The sequence below is a fragment of the Gambusia affinis genome, linkage group LG09 (genome assembly GCF_019740435.1).
Source record: "Gambusia affinis linkage group LG09, SWU_Gaff_1.0, whole genome shotgun sequence".
Lineage (NCBI taxonomy): Eukaryota > Metazoa > Chordata > Actinopteri > Cyprinodontiformes > Poeciliidae > Gambusia > Gambusia affinis.
This window is the reverse complement of record NC_057876.1, coordinates 15,155,568-15,179,327: the sequence shown is the minus strand read 5'-3', so window position 1 is coordinate 15,179,327 and position 23,760 is coordinate 15,155,568. Positions and strand designations below refer to the sequence as shown.

The 23,760-nt window shown below is 38.7% G+C and overlaps 1 protein-coding gene across 3 annotated transcripts in view; it reads left to right on the top strand.

Annotated features, from left to right (window-relative positions):
• The first annotated feature begins 1,808 nt into the window (after positions 1-1,808).
• Positions 1,809-23,760, top strand: part of LOC122836640 (Kv channel-interacting protein 1) — a 42,381-nt gene continuing 20,429 nt past the window's right edge. The window contains exon 1 of one of the 3 annotated variants that reach the window (XM_044126351.1): positions 1,809-2,098. In XM_044126351.1, the coding sequence (XP_043982286.1) occupies positions 2,011-2,098 (88 nt within the window). In that variant the 5' untranslated portion in view covers positions 1,809-2,010. Of the gene's footprint in view, positions 2,099-13,530; positions 14,322-23,760 lie in introns of those variants that run through there. The other 2 variants (XM_044126352.1, XM_044126354.1) reach the window with 2 other exon arrangements.

The window sequence follows — 23,760 nt, the reverse complement described above, 5'->3', positions numbered from 1 at the left end:
CCACATTAAGACCTTTTTAACACATTTTAAAAAGTCTTCATGTTGCCTTTTAACACACCAGACGTACAACGAGACATGCTGGTGGAAGCATCATGCTGTGGGAAGGGAAACTGGTGAGAGTTGACAGGATGATGAGTAAAGCTAATCTCAGTACAAAATTGGAAGACATCATTTGAGGCTCTTAGAGGATTGAGACGAGAATCTAAAGACTTGGTCTGATGTTGATGCTGAACTGAACGTGAGCTATTTTGAAAAGAAGTACGGTTAAATATTTCAGCGGTGTACAATGGTGGTAAAGACCTACCGCAAAAATGCTCGTCTAATTGCGGTGCGATTCAAAGTATTAATTCACGTGAACTAAATAAATATGCAGACACACCTTCCAGATGATCAAATTTGCTGAAAACCATGCTTCTCTCTCTACGCAATTATACACTGCCACATAAAATCTCAATAAAATCCATTCAGAGGTTTGTGGATTTAAGTTGATGTAACATGGAAAAGATTAAAGGGCATGAATAATTTTTATGGTACTGTACTTTCAACTTAACACTGTTGCATAAATTCAATAGTATTGTTGGATAGTTTTAGAATTAGAATACCAGATTTTTAGAACTACACATTATTTTTAAGTCTTTAAGAATTAATTCAGTTTTTTTTAAAGCTTGGAGGAACCAAGCCCCACTTCCCACCCGCAGCTCCTCCTCAGAGCTACAGTTTCCAAGACGAGCTTCCACATTACAGAGCACACCTCCCCACTCTGCTCCTTCAGACTAGCAACAGCAATTAGCAAACACCTGGTGATGTTTGCTAATTGTGCTCAGCTTGTCATGTGAATTATTTATCATTTCAGTACTCCGACAAACGTTTGACGGAGAAACGTTGATGTGATGCTGCTCTTATCTGAAAGAGCAGGAAGTTCTTAAAAAGACAGAGGCCAAATTTTAACCCGTTAATTTGCAAAGTCAAATTTAAGTCAATGTCATGATTAATATATACAGCATTTTTATGACAACCGAAGGAGACAATGTTACTTGATTGAAGCTATAAAATGACACAAAGTGGCTGGAAAACGCATAATACTAACCCTTTAAAAAAATAACTATTCTGACATTTTTCAAAAGAACTTTGAATTCAGTTTTATATCTACATATTAAACTCATCTAAAAAAAATAACAATAAAATTTAATATTGTACTTTATTGTGTTTTACCTCAACTTATTAAAATCATACTTAGAAAATATAATTTAATATTTGCAATATCTTTTGATTGCAACCCCTTTCCTATTAACTGATGAACAAAGTGGGCATTAGGATTAATAAGGTGGCAGTAGGAGTGTTTAGTCTCAGTGTGTGTATCTTCCCCTGGAGATCGAGCTCAGTGTGGGAGCTGTCCATCGTCACTGGTGCTGAAAGTGGATTGCTTTCCCTCTTAAGTAAAAGTGAATTTGATGAGCAGGAGGGAAGTAAGGAGGAGGAGCAGCAGGAAGAGGAGAGTGCAAACCACGAAGAGTTCAGAAAATTGCTTCAGTACTTCGATCCAACAGGCTGGCTGCAGAATAAAAGGAAGTTTTTGCAGGAACTTGGACAGTAAGACCACTTTTTTAAATATATTTCAAACTGAAATGATTTCTTTTAACCCTGCCTCACTCATCTTTGTTCTTCCCTCCACACATTTCGATCCTGAGCGGGGATTTTTATAATTTGGACTCATTGGGAAGGTGGGATGGAGAAGACAGAGGAGGAGCGGGGGAGGGAATGCTGGGGAAACGCAGCAGGAGATCATAGTTTCTTCTTTCCCCCTCCAGCCTCGCAGGGGGACTGGCAGCTCGGTGAGAGGAGCGGACTTCCTCTGCCTCCGTCCCCAGCGTTGGATTCGTAAACTGCACCACGGGGAAGCTGAGCGGGCTTTGATCTGAAAGTGCTGCTGCTGCTGCTGTCGGTGTTGCACCTGGAGACCCCTGTCCTACTCTGGCCCTGCTCAGCCAGCTGTGTCCCGGGTCAGACAGGATGACGGGGTGTGCCAAACGCTGCAAACAGGGACTCATCAAATTTGCCTTTACTCTTCACAAATTGGTCACTGGGACTCTCACCAAAGGTATGCCAAAATATGTTGTATTTGCACGTGTTAAAAAAGGGAAGAAAAGTGTTTTTAGTGAAATGAGACAAAACACAGTAACAGAGAAAGCTGCAAATGAACTCTGATGTGTCTCCAAGCAAAGAAGTTAAAGTTGAGTCAAGTTTATCTTTCATCTTCAGCTCATAAAACTCTTTCCTCGATTTCCCTCCATCTGAAGTCGACCTTGTTCTGCTCTGCCTTCTCCAGAGGACTGAAGCGAAGGAGACAGAGATGAAGGGAGTGAGGAGCTAATGGAGAGGAAAGATGTGGTTGATACAGAACGGAGAGCGTACGCGCGTGATTGTCCTCTTGTGATAGATGTCGGTAATAAAATGTGCTGGGGTGTTGGAGAAATGGAGCTGCAAACACATAACGCTGAGAGGAAGAAAGGGAGTTTTAATATTGCGGCGCATTAATTGTTATCCTGTGAGTGTGGGTTTGTTTTTGTGCAACATTCAAATCTTAAACTGGGGTTTAAAAATTCTGCACACACTCTCAGATGCAGGATAATACTCTTTGAACCTTTTGTCATTTTGTCTGCAGGGCTGGGAAACATCAAAGAAGTCAGTCAGATACACACATGCAGTTTGACATACTTAGATGTTCATGCCCTCTCTCACTCACATGGTCTTGGATGGCTCAAGTATGCAGCCACAGAGGGAAGAATTGCCCTCGAGGTCTCACACACTCATAACGTCACGAAGGAGCCGCTGCTCAGCCTTTGGTTACATAACAAATTACTCCTCAGAGGAATCACAAAGATATTAAAACAGTCTTCTTTTTCATGAACAAGAAAAAAAAAAAAAAAAAACTAAAACTGAAAATAAAAATACATGCAGGGTAAAAAAAGGTTTAACAAACCCGTTGGATATGCGTGCAACTGTGCGCTGAAAACACATGCGGGATGAATGCGCAGACAGTAAAACACCCACGCAAACGATAAGGAAAAGGACTGCAGGAGCAAGAGATCTGCTTCTGCTAAACAGCACACACACACACACACGCACACGCACACCTGCCCGTCCCCCCCTCCCCCCCTACACACACACAGGCGTTGGACCACATCTGGTCTTCTTCAAACCTCTGGCAGAAACTGTATTTGATTAGTGACACTGGTCATAGAGTCAAAGGTACACACTGATGTGCACCATCACATGCTCCTTAAAGAGACATTACTGATTTGTGTTTTAGTGATTCTGCATTTTTTGATATTCATAGTTTTTGCTTTTATCATTGCTTTGTTCCTTTTTGTTAGGAACACTTCACAAGGGTTGGAGAAACAATTCACTTTTAGTTTAATTTTCACAAAAAAGACATTCAGAAATGGATTTGTTTATATGGATTTACTATAAGCCAACTTGTTGATGAGTGCTTGGGTCTATTTTTGCTTCGTTTCAGATCATGTTGGATCCGGAAACAAGATATTTATTAACCACAAAAGTGGTCTCATTTGGCTTTTGTTGTTTTTCTTCTCAAATGGTGCATAATGGTGTCTAATCTTGTGTTTCTGATGATGACTGGAAAAGGTCAAATGACAAAAGTTCACTACTGAATCCACTATGAAAGACCAGCCATTCTGAATCTTTTTAAAATCCTTGCCAAATGCTATAGGAATGACAGGAAGTTTTAGATTTGTATGAATCCTGTTTGTTTTTCAATCAAACTCCCCATGCAAACTTCTAGTGTGAAGGGTTTCTATAGTTGCATTTTCTAAAAGAAAACCAGTTCACATGAGAAGAATTTTATGCATACTACTTTTTGATACGAACCATCTGTGACTTTGTTTGTCAGACCCACGGAGTTATCCTGCAAGATTTGCACCTGGATTTTGTTCAGCCAAAGTTTATATGGATGGTTCTGCAAAGCTGCGTTAATTTGTTTTGTTGATCTCTCCTTGCTATCGTAGAACTTTTCACAATATTATTGTTATTCAAAGAGAGGCTGCGTCAGCTTCCAGTCTGTCTGTGTGATAAGACCTGCTCTGTGCGATCGGATACTCACGTATCCCCAGGCGGTTGTTTGTGTGGAAGAGAACCAGACAAGAGACATGACCTTTCACAATGATCAAAGCAAAGTGACTAGTTTATGAAAAAAGAAGAAGAACATTTTCTACTTTCTGTTAGCTGGATTTGACCTGAAATATTAATTATCAAGTCATATCAGACGAGATCAAACATGCTAGCATTAGCCTTCAGCTTAAGGAAACTGATCTGCTTACGCTGCATAAAAAGACATACTGCATAATCTGTGTGTTTACCACCTTTTCAGTTCTCTCTGGGACTGACGGCCACTCCAAAATATCAACTTTGTTGTCCTTAACTCACGTAACTAACTTTGTACCTACCTTTGTATCAAGCTTTGGTTTGAATGTTTTTCTGTTTTGTGAAGTGCACCAGTCCTTCCTGCAGGAAAACACTCCAACATCACGATGCTGCTAATCCCAGACTTCACAGCTGGGAATGTTTGTCCAGTTTCAAGATCCTCCATTTGTTTCTCCATATTCAGTGTGGCTCATTGAGGCCAAAACACTTTGATTTAGATTCAAGTTTTTTGGCCTTGAGTGTATTTTCAACTTTAAAAAAGTTACTTTTGAAATAACGGCATTTTTTCTTTAAGTGGCCTTAAACTCGCCTTGGCACAGAACTAATCAGCTTCATAAGATAATAGAAAGACACAAGAAAGTCTTTCGGTTTGGTCCTGGAGATGATGAATATTACTCCTTGTTCATCTCAGGGAGACAGACCCCTTCTCCTTCCTTCGTGGTTGGTTGACTGGAGAACCCCATGCTTTTTGTATCTGTGCATCATCGTTTGAACAGAGGAAGAGAACAATTTTTGTAACAAATTTTTTTCCAGATTTTTTTCTGGTTTCTCTACATTTTTCCAAGCACCGTGTTTGAGCTGAGTTCATTCACATGCGTTTCTCCACTGAACTCAAACATTGTGGAGATAAGTTCCTACAAGCTATAATATCATCTGGCCGTTTTCAAATCATTTAAAGGCGTATCAGTTTTGTAATCCTAACTTAATCCAAAACAGGAAATATTTAGTCTCATTTAATGTCAGACAGAGACATGAAGGTTTTCTTTGATATATTGGATGCAACTATATGATTCCAACTGCATATCTTTAGAAACAAATAAAAGTTTTTGTGTTTGCCATGAAGATTTGTCTTTCAGTAGAGCAACACTGACCTCTCGTGGTGGCTTTGACTAAATGAAAGCAAAATAAAAAATAAGAGAAGTGTGCATGCAATTTCAAAGGAAAGTCTTTCATCACGGAAAAAAATAAGAAAAGCAAAATACAGATGAACATTTTTACTTGTATGCTGAGAAAAATCCCCATTAACACTTCATATGGATTCAGAAAATCATAAACTTAGTGAAGGTAAATGTATATCCACTTCTTTCCACAAACTGTGAGAGTTCAGCTTACATAGTTCTACAAATGTTATCATACGTGTATAAATATTAAAACATACTTAACTGTATTTACAATACATTTTTTCTTCTCTCTGAATTTTTAGTCCTGCTGGGATGAAATACGTTCTGGTGTTTGTTTTGGCTCAACAATGTTAATAATTCTTCTCCTTGTATGTTTAAGACCTGAGGAGGAAGAAATAATAGTGGAAAAAAACCTGTCCTAAAATTAGCTTCGTAGTTTTTGCCTTTTTAAACTACTGTAATTAGTCATTACCAACTTATGTCAGTTTTTTATATATATATAAAATCTCCCTGTTCTGTTATTCATCGCATTTTTCTTCTGTGAGCAGCAGAGGGCGCCAGAGTGCAGCTTCCGTCTCCCTATTAAAACACTGTAACCACACATTCCCACGTTGTCAGAGCAAATAAGAGCAAAAAGAGTCATCTTAAGCAAATGATGCTTTAAATATTCAGAGTCTCAGAGCGCTGGCTGACGAGGCAGTTCATCTCCTGATGGCTGATGAATGACAGACAGCGAGGCAGATTTTTAGGATTCACTTGTCATTTTGTGCAGCCAGTCAGACCTACTCTGTTCCCTATAAGCGCTTAATAAAATATTCAACAGCTTCATTTTCCATCAGATATTCGCTTGAGGTCTCCATCCTGCTTTGAGTCAGGAGGGGATAGGCTATGCTTGTTTGTATTCAGAGAAGTGACGGAGCGAAAGATAAGCAAATTGGAACAGAGACTGTGAACATGATTGCCTTTTTTTTTTTTTTTTTTTTTTTAATCAAGTGAGTGAGCATATTTAAATATCTGTGCACACATAATCTGAACCGAGTGTGTGTGTGGTTTGCTCAGTGTTTCACTTCTCTTTGTGTGCGTGCTCTCCTTGGCAAAATGCTGTCATGTTACTGTCAATGTGCCACAGTGGGGAGGGCGATACGGGAGGGGGCAGGACATGTTTAATGCAAAAATGCTGTGCATTAAAATTCATACGGAAAAAGATTCACTGGGGATGAGATGCCTTCTTTCTACCCACCAAAGCAATAAGTCACAAATCTCTGTATAGGGAGATAACTGTGCTGCAGTTAAGAAACAATTGCACACTTCACTTTTCAAGAACTAAACAATCAGATTTGTCATGTTCTCTCTGACTGTGATGAGGAATGGAGACACAAAGGCAACAAGATATCATAATAACAGAGATTCAATCTATAAAACAAGAATAACAAATAATTTTCTTCTTTGTTTGAAAGTCTAATACAGGTTTTATCTTGAGCTTGAAACTGCATTATATAATTTTCTACAAAAATATGTCATTTCCATGTGTTAAAACTGTCACCGCAGGATGATATGAGACATTTAATCTGAAAAGACGGAGCTCCTCCAGCTCCTCTCTGAGCTACTGTTGAAATCTGAAGAAATGCTCGACTCCCGGTCAAAAACAACCAATCAGAGCCAGAAGGAGCGTCTTCAATCAATGCTGCTCAATGTCCTAATGGCAGAGAAGCAACTTTCAGTTCCAGGAAAACCATTTATCCACCGTCACCGGGGTCATGTTAACTAGCCTTAACATTCAGGGTGGCAGGATATGTTGTGGTGAACCAGGTAGAGCGTAACAGGAAGCAGGTTGAACATGAGAGTGATTGACAACCCTAAGACCCTCCTCCTAGCTCTGATTGGTTGTTTCTAACTGAGTAGTGTATTTCTCCAGTTATATTTTAACAAATATGAAAAAAAAGAGAAAGAAAGAAAAAATGTACCTCAAAAGCAATTTGAAAAATGTTGCAAAATACACCAAATTTGTACAAAACTAAGACACTTCCTTGGTTCTATTTTTCACATCCTGGCAGGCGACAGCAGCTTCCAGCGGGGAATTTATCTGATTTATTGTGGGATCACAAAGAGTAGCAGCTGTTGTTGCCTTGAGAAGCTTATTGTCACAGAAAGAAACTCAACCTGCAAATACAACAACAGTAAATCTCATTTGCAGAAACGCTGCATCTTGCTTTGAGTCATAATGCAGAAAAGGAGAGCAAATATCCATGTGTTCACCTTCCTTTAGATTGGCATGTGATGCAGAAATAAAAATCAGCTTTGTTTAAATCAGTTTCAATAGATGTAAAAAAAAAAATAAAAAAAATAAAATACTTTAAAAACATCTCCAATTTTATTCCTCAACAGACACTGTATTTACTACTTTGGGCATCATTTTTGAGAGTTTATTTAGATTACTTGAGTTTGACCTTGTATTGTCCATGTGTCTAAATATGTTGAGCACATGGACGGAGGGAATAGTGACAGAATGTTGGAGACTGATCAGGTGGTGCTCGCTGTCTGCTTGACGCGAAGGAGGTAATAATTTGTGCTCTGTGATTTAGAGGAAATTATTCCACCAGAGATGATGAGGCTGAAAACAAAACAACACAAGGAACAAACAGATTAGATTATTCTGGCTCTGCTTGTTCTCTTGCTGCATATCGACTATGTTGTGCGAGGGAAACTGACCTGCAGCGTATTCTCACTCTCATGTCGTACAGGGATGGTTGAGTCTCTCCTCTGTAGTAAAACAGTCTGTTAGTTGTGATAACTCAGACTGTTTGAGACCAGCTGCTTCCTTTCTCTCTCCTTCTATCCCATCTCACCTTTTACCTCTGATGTCTGTTTTTACTCTCAGCTCTCTACTCTGTACAATTCGTCCATCGCATCAGTGAGTTTGCCCTCTTCTCACTGTGGTCCATCTTCCCTGCTTTCAGTCTCATCACCTTCTTATCTACGTGGGCTTCGCTGTGACAGACCTTATCCAGCTTTCTTCTAACAAGACCAGACAGCAACTAACCAGCTATTTTATTATTCAACGCCTGTTCACCCCTTTCTGTGCTTGTCAACACACCTTCTGTCTCTGGAGAGAAATGCTTTTTATCTTTCAACTTGACAGCCAAAAGCCCATCTTTTTTTTCTTCCTGCCTCCATTTATTCTCCCACACATTCTGCCATCCCAAGCCTGTAAAAGGTCTGCGGTGCGATGGTTAATAAATGATGGGGGAAAAAAAAGCTGGCTGGCACTCAGTGTGATTCACAGCACCCTGGATGATGTGATGAACCCCATTTCACAGCAGTTCACAAAGCAGTTATGCAATATGATTCTATTAATGCTGCTGGTTCAAACATGTTACACCATAAAGTCATTTTTCAAACGCAAAACAATTTTTTTGGTTCGTTATGTTTGCACAAGTTGGAATTCTGAATTGATTTTGTGCAGCTATTTTATGGCTGCAGTTAATCCTGAAGTCTTCAACTTGTTGCTGTCACAGTTACGGAGTGAAACCTTAAACAGCTGGACCTCTTAAAATTAAAAGAATGGCTGTGATAAATAGTGATCAAATTTACACTCACTCATGTAAAGGACAAAGCAAAAACTCTTTAATTATAGATCAGCATTAGAAATGATTTTAGCAAACACTGAGCCAAAAGACAATTAAACTAAAAGACCTAAATACTGATTTGTCATTTATGTTGTGACTATTTTGTTGATTAAAAGATTTTGTCATTCACTGTAGGAACTCAAGATGGAATGGTACGTTTATAGATGGAAATAAGGGGAAGAAATTGTGCACTGATAATAAGACACATGTTTATCAAATTTGGAAAACTACAGCAGTAACTCTGGATCAGTGGTCAGTAAGTCTGTCCTGCAGCTTTTGGATGAATTCCAGTCCCAAAGTCCCTGAAGCAAACAAATTGTTAATAAACAAGTCTTGTCAAAACTTGCTGACATGCCAAGGAGGTAGTTCAGTATTTTGATTCAGGCGTGTCGGAGCGGAGATGCACCCAAAAGTTGCAGAGCCCTGATTTCGATTCTTGTGGGAAAATTGTGCGACAATTTGACGTTCTTCAGTTTGTTGCAGTTTACAATGCCACCACAAGGTGGCACACATCCTGCGCTCTGCTCCTTTAAATGCTGAGTCATGCATTAAGCTTTTTCCATCACTTCTTGCTGATTTTTATAGAGCAAAGCTCAATTTTTGTGAAAACTCAAGTTTTTCAAATTGCAACTCAAACATCTTTGCATCACATCCCAAAAAAAAATCCATCTTGCTTTGTCATGACAAGCAAAATTTTAGATCAGGAGTCTACAAGTTATGCCTCAAGGATGCAAACTTTGTATCTTCCACAGTGGCTCTTTATAACTTTAATAAATAACCATGCAATGTTTTTAATGTAGATACAATGACAAATACAAGTTTTAGCCTTTTTCAGCTTTTTTAATGGAATACCTGCACTGAATTAAACCTATGGCAGCAGGAGACTGAAAGTACCAGTAATATGTTTAGATCTATTTTTCTTGTCATTGTTTTAGAAATCATGCTCTTTTATTTTCCACAAATATCAAGATCCCATCCAGGAAAATGTGGCCATCATATTTTTAGCAACATTTTTGTTTTTCTTTATTTAAAAAAAAGAAATATAATGGTGAATCGTTGAAAATGAAAACAAGTGTTCTTTTTTTTTAAATGGTCATGTAACAAGTTTAGTTTATTAATTTAGCTGTTCTGAGAGCAAAAATGGCTCTTTGATTTGCAAAGATTGCAGAACCGAGTCTTAGACATGTAGCATTTTATGCACTTTCAGGTCTGCAGTCTGGTAAACTAATATTTAACATCTCATATATGTAGGAAAATTAAGTGCCACGAAGCGACTGAAGGTCAAAAATGACTATTGAAAGCTCAATTTTCCTCACTACTATACTTAGCAAAATTCAGCATGTTATTGTACTGTATATGAGAGGCTGTGGGTAAAGAATTTATGTGTTGCACATTATATGTTCAGGAGCATAATTAACTTAGGTTATTCAGTCATGTACAAAAGAAAAAAAAAGAAAAATAATTAAAGAAATGCTTTAGGTAGAAAAATATAATTTAATTAGTTATGTTTTCAAACAGCAGGGCATGAATCTTTGTCTTGCTGCCAATGTTGCTCACGAACAACAAAATTATTTGCTTCAAACAAATTGGAGTCAAAATACAGTTAATAAAGTCTTGACTGAGTCTGAGCTGATATCAGCTCCATTCTATTCTATTCTATTCTATTCTATTCTATTCTATTCTATTCTATTCTATTCTATTCTATTCTATTCTATTCTATTCTATTCTATTCTATTCTGTTCTGTTCTGTTCTATTCTATACTGTTCAGTTCTATACTGTTCTATTCTATTCTATACTGTTCTGTTCTATTCTGTTCTGTTCCTTTTTATGGTTATTCTCTCTCTCTGGTCTGTTCAGTGTTTTCTGAAAGTCTGTATTCGTAATCTGTCAATTTTGCAGCGGTCAAAAGCCAAAAGATCTGACTATTTTTTTGTCTTTCTGGGCTTTTATCCAGTTCAGTTTTTGAAATTGTTTGATCAGGAAAAAAGGCTGTATTTCCTCTGATAGACGTGTACATAACGCCACCACTAAAGCTAAGCGTTGTCGTTATAACAAATTGTGTTGTCTTATCTCGTCTTTTCAGACTGAGTCTCTGTTTAATCAGAAATGCTTTGCATCACTGCTGGTGTGTATTCAAAGATCCGTTTTTTTTTTTTTAATTCAGTTGATTTCTTGCCATTCTCTCTCGCTGTTACGACGGGTGTCTGTGCATGTTGTTAAACGTGTAAGCATGCGTGGTAAGTGTGAAATAGGGCTGCAGTGTACGTGTTACAATTAGAACATGCTGTCGTATTTTTGTCTTAAAAACGAGAAGAAATTATCTGTATTTTTGTCTCTTTAGTGCCTATTTACATTTTTCTTCTTTTTTTTTTTTTTCCATTTCAAACCTTCTACCCTGGACACTCAAAACTATGTCCTAGTAGCTTTCCCATGGGTTTCAATGGCGTTGGGCCAAGCTCATCGATGTTTTAGTTGTAAATTGTTTTCTTTAACCATGGCTATGAGAGGAATTTCAATAAGCAGTGCCATCAATATGATCAGTTCAGCTTACGAACCCCAGCAGCAGGGGAGGAGGACGAGGTTAAGCACGACTGACAGGAGAGTAAATGTGAGGAGGATTGTGTTGCTGAGGAGCTTCGTTCCTCCATTGTGTTGGAGTTCTAATCTGTTTTTGTGTGTGGGAATACCTGGCTCTAAAAGGCACGGCTTAACACTGAATGTTTAATCCCACCCACTGTGATTTAACTGGATTTGGGTCCTGAACTGGGATCAGTGAATTGGATTGGATTACATGCCAACTGGGTGTTGGCAAACTGTGTTTGGTGCTGACTGCTTGAAGGAGGGCTGGAAGCATGCCAATACTCACTGGAGGCAACAAAGTGACAAAAGAGTTTAAGAAGTAACATTTTGTTTGCATGAGTGGTTAAATCGTGCATATTATGTCTAAACCACACATGCACATTCTCTTTATTGTGACATTGTGAGCATCTCCACCTTTCAAACTGCCAATTTCTCAATGTGCATTCATGCTTAGCGCTCACTCTCAGTTTTTGTCAGATCGTAGTTTGCAGACGGTCGACCATGCTGAGACATGGAGGTCACATGCTGATGGATACAGTTTGTCTCACAGGCCTTATGTTCCGGCGCCGCGGTTGCAGGGTTTTGAGGTCTTTACTCTAGAAGTCACTAATGAGGATTTTTTTTCAGCAGGCCTCAAACAAACAACCTGAAAAACCATTACATATGTTCAATGATTGCCCCTTTATTTTGTTGTGACTAAAATATGCTGATGTTGATGCATTTGTATTTTTGTTTCATAACTTACAAACAAGAGTCAGCCACAACAATTGGAAACATCTGATTGACTGAACAGTTGAACTTTGCCTGCTTTTTAAAAATAATCTCCCAATGTCCACCAGAACAGCAAATAAGACGGCATTAGGAGCTTATTGGACCTAATGCCGTCTTATTACGGTAGATCCACTAAATTTTGGTACATTACGAAAATGTAGAGGTATAAATTTTGGTACATTAAAATTTATGTACCAAAATTTAAAAGTCGAAGCTGTCGAAGAGCCGACATCTTCCACAGCTCTTTTATTGTCGAAGATGTCGGCTCAAATCTGTTGGCTCAAGGTTTAACTTACACTGATGTCATTTTGATGTATTTTACTCTCAGATCCTTAGATCTGCTGTAGTTTTCTTTTTCTTCCAAAGTTAGTTGTGAATTATTCAATCTTCTTTTGTGGCAGCAGCTTATTTTTAATTCATACAGGCACCAAACACTGGATTTTTCATTCCCAGCAGGTTCTACTGCTGGGAGAGTTTAGTTCAAGAATTACTGTTCTGTTCTTGGAAAAGAAGTTAGGACAGAAGATATATTTTTTTTTTACTCTCTTTTTTACACCCTACAAGAAATTCTTTGGTTTTTCCAAAAATGTAATCTTTCATGTGAACTTCTTCAAACCTATAAATACGTTTTTGACCTGATGGTTAGATTTACAGAAACTAGAAGCTTTTTATCCACCAATGGAAAATTAAGTGGTTAATCCAAAACCATGAAGCCTTAAATTGATCATGCATGTTATTGGGAGCATACTATACCGTTAACCATAAGTAAAAAAAAATTTTTTTTATCATTTACATTCTCTGAAATTTCCCCAGGGTATGTAAACTTATGAGCACAAGTGTATATGAGTTAGTTTTTTGTTATTCTTTTTGATGATGAATGTCATTCTTAATTTTAAACATGCTCTCTCTCACAGCCTCAGCACCGCTTACTTCTCACACATTTTCCGACAGGGTCATGAAGAATCTGTTCTGTGTATTGGAGAAGGGAAATAAGAGAAGGCTCATATATTTAGACTTAATAGTCAGAGCATGTCTGACGCAAAGTGTGGATGCAGACGCTTGCATGTGAGCAGCAGCAGCAGCAGCAGCATGTCAGCATCAGAGGGATGTTGCTGGTGCCCTGTCCTCTGGTAGGGTAATCACATGTTCACCCCACCTGTCAGACCCGTGCATGTAGAGATAAAGCTGCACGTTCGCTCTCCGCTGCCAGTCTGCCCGCTGAATAACAAAGGGGGGACAGATCAGTCCGGCTCTCCTTTATCTCTTTTCACCTATTGCTCTCCTCATCTCTGTCCATCTCTTTGCTTCATCTTCAACCCTCCCACGCTGCTCTCCATCTCCTCTTTCTCCATCATCATTTTCTCATTCCCCCTTTCTTTTGTTCTCCCCTTCAGTTTTGTCCTCCTTTTCTTCCCCTCCCCTCAATCCGTCTCCGTCTTCCCCCGTGCAACAGTGTGCAGCCCCTCGCTCCCCACCACACAGACAGAGACAGAGCGGCTGAGATGAACAGGAGAGAAGGAAGGGAGGAACAAATACGTAAAGAGGCGCGGAGGAATGACGGTCTGGTTTCGGGGTGAAGAGGGGTTTACTCTGAGAGAGAGGGTCTGTTAGGAGTAAGAGACCAGAGGCATGAGAGGAAGGCAGCTCCAGTGACAGCGCAGACAAAGGTAGCTTCAGAGTGCGTGTCTGCCGCTCATTTCATTCACACACACACACGCACCCACTCTCTTTTTCACTCACACACCCTCGAGCAAAAGCAGCCGAGCTGTGTGGGTGTGAGGCGGCATGAGAAGTGATATCTGTACTTCCACACATACAACCGACTGACGGACTCACTTGATCACAGATGACACACACCTGCTGGGTGCGCGCTCGCTAACACACCTTAATTACATCACACACACACACGCTCACACACACCTTTACTACACTAAGAAGTCAACATGGGTCTGGTGATGGGAACCTTCTCCCTGCAGTCCAAGCCGGCGATGTATCGCAAAGGTAAGCGTTCATGTTTTAAGATGGGTAAATGGAGCTGTGTTTTTGCTTGATATTTGTACATGCATGCAGAATTCATGTTTTGCGTTTGTCAAGCCAATCTGTATGTTTGCCCTCGGCAACATGAATATCGTACAAGTTGGGGGAATAATAATGTAGCTCATGGATTTAGTCTCCAGGCCACCTGTCTACTGATTGAGCTGTGGATTTGGGAACATTTGTGTGTGTGTGTGTGTCTGCGAAAGGGCGTGCGTGTGTGTGCGCGTGTGGCCGTGGCACTGGTGTTGTCCATAATAGGTGATGGCATTTGCCCGGCTGCTTTCATACCAGCCCGCTTCCTGTCTGCCCCGCTGCTCTTCAGCAGCTGCTGACACTTCACACATGCTCGCTTAACGCTCTTTTGCATACCTATGCATGAGCAGCTTTCCATAAATTACATAAATTTGTCTTTAAGGCTCCTAAATTATCCGTGTAACATGTAACAGCTGTAGTTTGGCTTGTTTGCCTTTGAACATGGTTCGCCATGTATTTGTTGACTTTAAACCTTGGTGTTTACCACTGAGGTTCTTCCAACAAGACGAATGTAAGCAAAAGAAAAATGACCAAGATTATTGAAAACATGGAGAATTCAATAACTAAAATGTTTATCTAGAGGACCAATCTCAATGAAATCCTGCGGAAAAGACTGCATATACTAAGATGAAAAACCACGGAGGCGTTGATATTAACTGAATCTTTCGAATTTTCAGAAAAGTCCAACAGAGAAATGCCTTAAGGTCGTATTTTCTGTTTCACAGCTGCCCAACGCTGCCGTCAAAGCAAACAGCTGTAAAAACTCTTCAGAGACCGTGTAAATGGTTCGCATATACAGCATCCTGCGTGGGCTGTTTTACTCTGACCTGCGTGGCGGCAGCTTTCAACAGATACGTTCGATGTGTGCTGTGCAGATCCTTAAGGCTCATTTTTAACCTTTTAACACCAAAATGTATCATCAGTGGCGGCTTTTGGTGAATCACCCTGATAAACTGTATCTTGGAACAGATGCTCTTTTTGCTTCAACCACACACACATCTGAAACAGTGCTTTCTGCAAAACACAATAACCTTTCATTATGTGACTTTTCTTAACTTTTTAAAAATCTTTTTGTTAGATCAAAATCTGTAAATAACAAGCCATCTTCATCAGCGTAAGCCATCCACAATATACTGCTCTGGATTAAATGGAGAGACCAAAGAAATGATCAGTTTCTTTGATTTTACTTTTCATATGTTTGAGTAAAATGAACATTTTATTCTATGAACTTTTGACAATATGGCTCCAAAATTCCAAGCAAGAATTTAGTACTTAACAGCAGAAAATGATGAATGGTCAAAGTGATGAAAAAGATGCAAATAATGTAAAGTTCATATTCCTTTAGAAATAACAGTACTAATGTTTTAACTCAGGAAGAGGTAAGAAATTAATATTTGGTGGAATAAAAATGAGGTTTTCAATGGGGTTCAGTGCAGTGGGCTCTTGTTTTTGTTTCTTTTCGTTTTCTGTGTCAGTTCTCACATGATTCAGAACATGTTTGTTTGTCCACTCCATTTTGACTGAACATGACAAAAAGAACTGATAAAATACGTTCTCTGCACATCACCACTGAGGGCGTTCATGAAATTCTGAGATTTCTGTTTTTGACTAAATAAAACCTAAAACTTGCCGTACTAGGCACATATGTTGCAAAAAAATATTATTTAGCTCTTCCCAAAAATGAAAAGGTAATGTTAGAAAATGTATCTCTCTATCCTAACATATCATGCTATGTTTTTGCTTTGTGAAAAACAAATATTTAAATATTAAATATTTGATTTTTCAGCCAGTTATTTGTCCTAGCAGGTTTCCAGAAGTCAAAGTAGATGGCATCGCCTATAGTTGCCAACATGTCACCAAAGTTGGCTTTTTGTTTCATTTAAACTGTTTCATCAAAACTCTTCCACTTTCATTTAGCAGAGCCTAAAAATATCTGCAACTTTTGAAGTTTTCACGGCTTTGGGGTGAAGAGGAGTCGGATGAGAAAAAAGTGGGGGTGAAAAATTGAGGAAATTTGAGAGAGGAGGCAAGATTGCTTCTCAGGGGCCAGAGTGTGTGTGTGTCAGTGGATGTGTGTTCACCATCTGTGCAAAAAGTTGCCTAATGAAAGCAGGGCAGGATTCATTTGGCAGCGAAGTTTGGCCCACCCTTGATCGCCGCCCAACGTGAGGGAACGGCCAGCTGAGAAGGACTCAAAGTTAACTTGCTGAGGTGTCAGAACTTTAAAGGAAAAGTATTTTTAGGAATTTTTACCTCCCTGCCTTTCCGTACCACATGACTCAACAAAATCAAGAACTGATGACTTGCTCTAATGATGAGTAATGCTGAGGATGACATTTATTTTACATATTTAATAACTTTATTTCACTTTTGACCAGCTGGCTGTCTTTAGGGACGGAATTGGATCTGCTGATTTAGTCGAAGCAAGTTCTTCTTGTGTCTTTTTGCATTTCAAAAGATAAGGAGTTTAAGACCTTGATGGCTTCTATGGTGAAGTTATTTATCTGAATGCCTCACTCTGCATCATAAAGTTTCTTCTTGATGGAAGAAACTTCATTAGGGTTGACAGTCTTATTTTCTAGTTTAAAAATAAGGAAGTTTAACTAGTTTAACTCTAGGGAACCTGATTTAGCATAATAAAATACTCAAATATGGCTTTTCTGTTTTCTCTTTTAAATGGCTTTCAATTATTGTCTCCAGATTTAAGACTGTAAAAGTCAGATTTAAGACTGTTCTAACTCGCTTTCCTCAGTTTATTGTTGGTAATTAGGTATTGATTGGCTAATTGACACTAAAGTTTATTACTTCGTTTTTTTGGTGATCCAACTGATAATTTTTAGATGTTATGTATGTGTTTAAAAACACTATAACACCATTTTGATTGGTGTCATAAGAAACAAAAATTAAGACGAGCATATTTTGTTGACGGTGTCAAGTGCACTGTTACATTTTAAAGACTTTCAGTTCTTTTCACTGAGTTTAATAAAATAAAAAAAAAAAACTCAACCTGACAGTCGCTGTAGATTCACTATTTCCTGAGGTTAAACTAACTGGATCTGCTGTCAAAAAGTCGCAGATAATTATTTAGATAAAGCTCTTATTTAATCCTGTATTTGTAGATGAAGCTGATCTGAATATAAAAGCCTCCTGTAAACCCTCTGAAGACAACAAAATGATGTGGATCTCAGTGTAACCTTGTGCAGTTGCAGATGTGAGAGGTACGGCAGCCTTTGATGATTACATGTGTGAAAATTCTGCCTGACAGTGAAAATACTCTCATGCAATTCCCACATTTCTTATGTTCTCACATCTATTTTCTATGTACTGGAGAACTAATTCACAGCAGACTCGCTCATGTTTTTAGAACAGGGAAGATGAAAAATGTGAGAATCCACTGGTGTTGCCTGGTGTTTGTTGTTGCTCAGCCACTCAGGATTACAGATTTACTAAAGTTACTGCATGATTCGCAGAGAATGGCAGCCAGATGAAGCTTTTTCCTGCTCTTTCGAGCCGACGGCAGACTAGCTGACACGTTTCTGAGTTAGCAGAGGCACAATTTAAACTTTCCAATAATCCTGGTGGAACCAGCACTTTTACGGTAAAGCAGGATTTTAATTTAACTGAGGAATTTGATGTGTTCATCCAGAAAACGAGTTTTCTGGATGAACACATCAAACTCAAAAACAGCATAATCCAAAAAAAAACTGTTTCATGTTTTAACTTTTTTCTGATATGCAGTTAAAACCAGATATTTATTAATATTAAATCAGAATACACATTTTCTATTTTCTAAATTCCTAAATAAGGCAAAATAGATATTTTTGGATATTTTTGAATGACTTTGCTTCATTTTAGATGTTCCCAAATATTTGCTTAAAATAGAATTGAATTGCCTTTTAAACTATTTGCTTTAAAATTTTTTTTACTCATAACAGACAAGTAAAATTATTTCCAAAAAAGAACATGTGGAGGTCCACAATTCTATTCCTGCCATTCTCGTTGATTTATTTGGATTTTTGCGATCGTGTCACACAAAAACGAGGCGTTCTCAATTTGTGCTTTAAAATTAAACCAAAAGCGTATCGCTATTTAACTGGGATGTTGGGAAATAATCAATCAGAAGCTTAGAAAGCCATGACATCATTCATAATATACAATGTTCTGAAAGTTCTTAAAACTTCCTTCTCAACAACTTGGCTGATAAAGTCAAACATCAAGAGACAAAGCAAGCAGGCAGACTTCACAGACAAGGGAAGACTGCAGCAAGAGCTCCAGTGTGTTTTCTTGGAGGCTTTTATTCTCCTTTGTTCATTATTTTTGTGAAACTCTGTTGCAGGCGAACCGATTCACTCTTTAGATAAATGCAGTCCAGTTACAACCTAATTCAGAGCAATTTGGAGTGACGAATCGGCCAAACTCAACAAAAGACAGTCGCTAAACTACATCAAAAGTTGTTCTGTGTTTTTCTGTGTCAGTTACTAAATGAAGCTAAATGGATGATGTGACCTACATATATTTTTAGCGATAAAGGCAGTGAGACTGAGTGATAAGCCACTGGCCTCCCAGCTTGTGAGGGCTTCGGTTGGCAGTAAGGCATTTGTCAGTATGTGTCTTTCTTCACCTGCGGCAAAAACAGGAAATTTATTCTCAATTCCTGCCCCAACTGCTCTGGACCTATGAAATATTTCCCAGTGGTCATAAACTACAAAACCTGGACCTGGCAGACACATTTATCTCCCTGTTTTTTTTTTTGTTTGTTTGTTTGTTTTTTTTTCTTTTTTGCTTCTTTTGGTTTTGCCTCTGCTTTTATTTCGCTGCTCCCTTCTCGCTTTCACTTGATTTCGTTCCCTTTATTTTGCCTTTTAAAAGTTGCTCCTTTTAAGTTCTCATCTTCCGTTTGTGTTGTGCTTTTTTCTTTTTTTTTTTTCCTTCCTTTGCAGTTTCTGTCTCTTCTGCCCTCAAATCTTCAAATCTTTTTGCTCTTCTGAGTGTCGGCTCGTACTCGGCCAACTCGTTTGAAGTTTCAGTGATGCGAAAAACTTTTTGCTTGGTTTCGGCAGAATATGTTAAAAAGAAAAAGAAGTGGGTTTCTTTCTGTTCTCAGGAACATTTGGTGCAGTTCTTCCTGCTGCTGCAGGGTTAAAGGGCTGAACAGAGAAGAACACATTTCTTTTATTAAGCTCCCCTGTTTTCACCTCTCTCTCTAACCACCACATCAAAAGATGTCCGCAGAAATGGCCTATTAGGACAGCAAAAGAGCTTTATCAGGAAACTGCTGACATGAAACGGGTTCTTGGTTAATCCTGTGCCAGGAGCATGAACGCAAGCTTCCAAATATGAGATTTGGAAACAACAACCTCAGAATCTCATATTTATTTTCACACTCTGCAGCTCATCGTGTAGATTATTTTATTTAGGATTGTCTGCCAGCTTTTGATGTCGGAGTGTAACAAATTAAACCCACATTCAGGTTTTTTTATCCAAGAAAAAAAAAATCACAGTGTTGAATCCATGAAAAATATATTATTTTCATAATGTTTTTTTGTTTGGTTTTTCTAAAGACATTTTCTATTCAGTGTGAGCCCTCGGGCCAATGAGCGACGTGCTGCTGATGAATAGAGATAAGCTCTGACTACATGGTTCAGTTTGCTTGCTGAGCTGCAGCAAAATCAGTGCTGCAGCTTGTACAAATGCAATTATTGTGAGCATGAAAAATGTCATGCTAAACAAATTGTTTCAGCTTAAAATGAACTGAAATGCATTTAAAACAGAAGCAGCAAGCTGCGTGCTACAGCGCCGGTAATAACTATTTTTAAGTGATGTCAAAGACTGACCTTTGACTTCATTTCTTTTTTATGTTACTTAAAAGCTCTTGCTGGAGACCATTTGTTTGACAAATCTGTATTTTTTTTTTTTAATAAAATGTTTGACTGGCTGCACAAAGTGAAGGAAAGACAGAGTCAATGTGAGCAGATGCAACAAGATAGATTCTGGATCTGGAAGGAAACAAAGGAAATCGAGAACATCTATCATTGTTGTCTCCGACATTTCAACTGAGTCTCTCAGTCAAACGTGCACAACAACATAAAGATGGGATCTATTGATCTGAGTCCACAGAAGAAAAAAAAAAGCATTTTCTTTGCAATAATGGACTAAAAGGAATCTAGGAATGCAGTTTCATCACTTCACGAGCGCCGTTTCAGATTTAACAGATGACCCAGTCAGCCCTAAAAAAAAGCAAAGAATAACTTTCACTATGAAAGCACCGACAATCAGATCTACTTAATCACACACACATCCACAGCAAACTGTTACACAAAATATTTACAAGATAATCACTATTATCAAAGACCAAATAACCAGTTTATCTGATCATGTGAAATCCACTGAAATGGTTCATTTACACGATCGTCTACATCTTTAAAGTTTTTCATTGATGCTTTCTGTTGGATAAACTTTTTCATGTAACTTTTTCTGCCAGGCCAGGACCTAATCTTTGTGTCCTGCTCTCTGCACCACTGTACAGTTATTTTGTTCATCTTGAATGTAAACATGTGGTCAACATATTCAAACCGGTCTGAATTTGATCATCTACCTGTTGCTGTTTTATTTTCACATAAAGGCTATGACAGTTCTGCATAAGTAACACTAAAAAGTTGCATCCTAGTAACATGAAAAAGGACGTCTTTCCTGGCTGTTTCATTCTCAGTCCATTTATTCCCCAGTTTAATCACTCTCCCTTTCAAAAACTTTATCCTTTTTTTTCCCCTCACATACAAAATTAAACCTTTTTTGTAATTCACAGCCTGTCTGTATTTCAGTTTTATCATCTTCTGCTTTTTATTTATTTATGCAACTCTTTTTCAGCCCTTTTTATTCTTTCCCTCCCCCTCTATATAATCACAAATCGATGTGAGTTGGAGCCGGGAAGAAGCTTGGATTGATACAGAGAAACAGCTGTGTGGGGAGTAACCTGTGCACCTATAAATATTGGTATAGATTTTCCTAATAAACAAGTTCCTGTCAGCTATGCTATCCCTGATGAATTACTGCAGAGGTTTTGTGTGTTGTCAGGAGACTGTCCTCTATCCCTGGGAAGAATAATTAACTCTTCAGATGAATCTTGGAAAGTAAAGAATGAGCCGTTTAGCGCTCAGGTAGATCTTTATATGCACTTCAGTGAGCTGACGGGCTAAAGTTTCCCTTTGTGTTTTAATCTTAATCAAAATCTTAACAGTTGAGTTTTCTCTCAGGCTCACTCCCTCATTTTTTCCTCATTCTCTTTGTTCTTTCACCCCATTCTCTGGAAGTGTGTTTGCATGGCCCCCACTTTGCCGTCTTCTGCATTTTCCATCTCGCAGTGCCAGTCGCCCACTCTCTCGTTTCTGAACCACTTCTTTCTCTTTCTCTTTCATCGCACCCTAATCTCTCGCTGGAAGCTTTTCCAATGTATTTTATCCTTCCTCTTCTTCAGCATCCACAGCCAAGCATGTTTGCATCTCCATCTCCTTCCCCTTTCTTCCGTACCCATCAGAATATATAGGAAGAATACAGGAAGAGCGCTTTACTTTGTTGTCTCATCTCCGGACTGAAAAGTCTGACGGGGGTTCTTGTAAAACAGGACGCTGCTATTCACTCACTTTCTTGTAAGGGAAACGCCAGACAAGTCAGTCCCAGTACTCTGCTCACAAGCACAAAAAAAGAAAACCAGCATACTCACCGACTCCAACCTCTAGCTCTTTCTCTGTGCTCTGCAGACAGATGTTGAAATGATTACTAGAAGGAGAAACATTTGTGTCGGAGTGTGGAAATGGGCCTGTCGGGCACTGCGAGGAGATGAAGATTTGAGATTGGAACAAGCAGGGAGCTGTGTTTGGAGCGACAGGAACATTACCCCAGTACAGGCACATGGATTTATGCGGGGAGATGGTGGGATAAAGGCGAGATGGTTGTTTTCCTAAAGCAGACACAAATCAGGATAGAGCGACGTGCGAATGTGTTGAGACTAAAGATGAAACGGAGCGCAGCCGAGAGGCGAAGAAATTATTTGGTAGCTGGTAAATCCAGACAGGGAGCAACGGAAGAGGAAGCAGAAAAGAAGCAGAGAGTGTTTATGTTTCGTAGCAGGATGTGGTCACACTCTTCAGCGCTGGGTCCCCACAGAGTCCTCAACCCTCGGTTATTCTGTCTGACCGTGGTCAGTGAATGTGTAACATGTATGTCCGACCATATGTGCGCTTCTTCCTGGGTTTGTGAAAGCATGTGTGCATGTGGGCAGGGTGAAAAGATTGCTCCCTACTGCTGTCCGTTCTGGCTCTCTCTCACGTGCACAACGTCGAGAATCCGTGAGCTCATTTTTCACAGCAGCAGATTGCAGATTTTTAATTCACCAAACCAAATCTTTTCAGACTAATTGCCTTTCTGGCATCATTACAGTGACACTTGGTTCCCGATTCCATCGCTGAAAGATGGTGTCCTGGTCGTGATTAGCTGCTAAATTCGCAAAGGCATTATTATAAACAGATGGCTTCAACTAACACATCAGTGTGTCAACTCTACAAACTGGCTACTGAAAACTTAGCTGTGAAAGCAGACATGTGTTTTATTTGTAAAAAAAAACCCCCCAAAAAAACCATTTGAAACTTTGAAACTGTATTTCGAGTCTTTGTTGCACAGTTTGCATACAAATGAAATGAAATGAAATGAAATTTATTCGAACATGATACAAATATAAAAATAAAATACTGCACAGTAACAAGAAGTGCATAAGAAAGAAGAGAAAATACAGATTTTTTTGTTTCAGTTAACATATCATGCTCAAAATGGGGTAGGAAGAAGTGAGAACTTATAAACTCCTACCCCTAAACACTTGAGACTTTAGAGTCCTACTGTCATTAAAAAAATCAAAATCAAAGTGGCAGAAGTAACAGTTACTAATATTTACCTATGGCAACATTAAAGGCAACATACAAAGGCAACATTTCACATCTTAAAATGTCCGGCTACAGCAAGGCTTCATATTTGTGCTTTCTTAGCTTTCAAATGAATATAATTTACTGGAAAACATGCAAGACATTTTTAAAATCCAATGCTCTGTTGTAATTCAAGAAGACGAGATTTTGACAAAAATTTTCCATGTAAAGAAGATATAAAAACACACACAACTCTGGCAAAATTAGGAAAACAAAAACAATTTCTTTCATGCTTTTCAAACCTTTTTCCACCTGTAGTGAGCCATTAGTTTTGACATCTTTGTCGGTGGATCACATCCAGGTTTTTAAAAGAGTTTTAATGCGCAAAAATACAAAAGAGAAGCAAGAGGAAAAACAAATGGAGTCGTCTACATTTAACCTCAAACAGGTTGTTTATT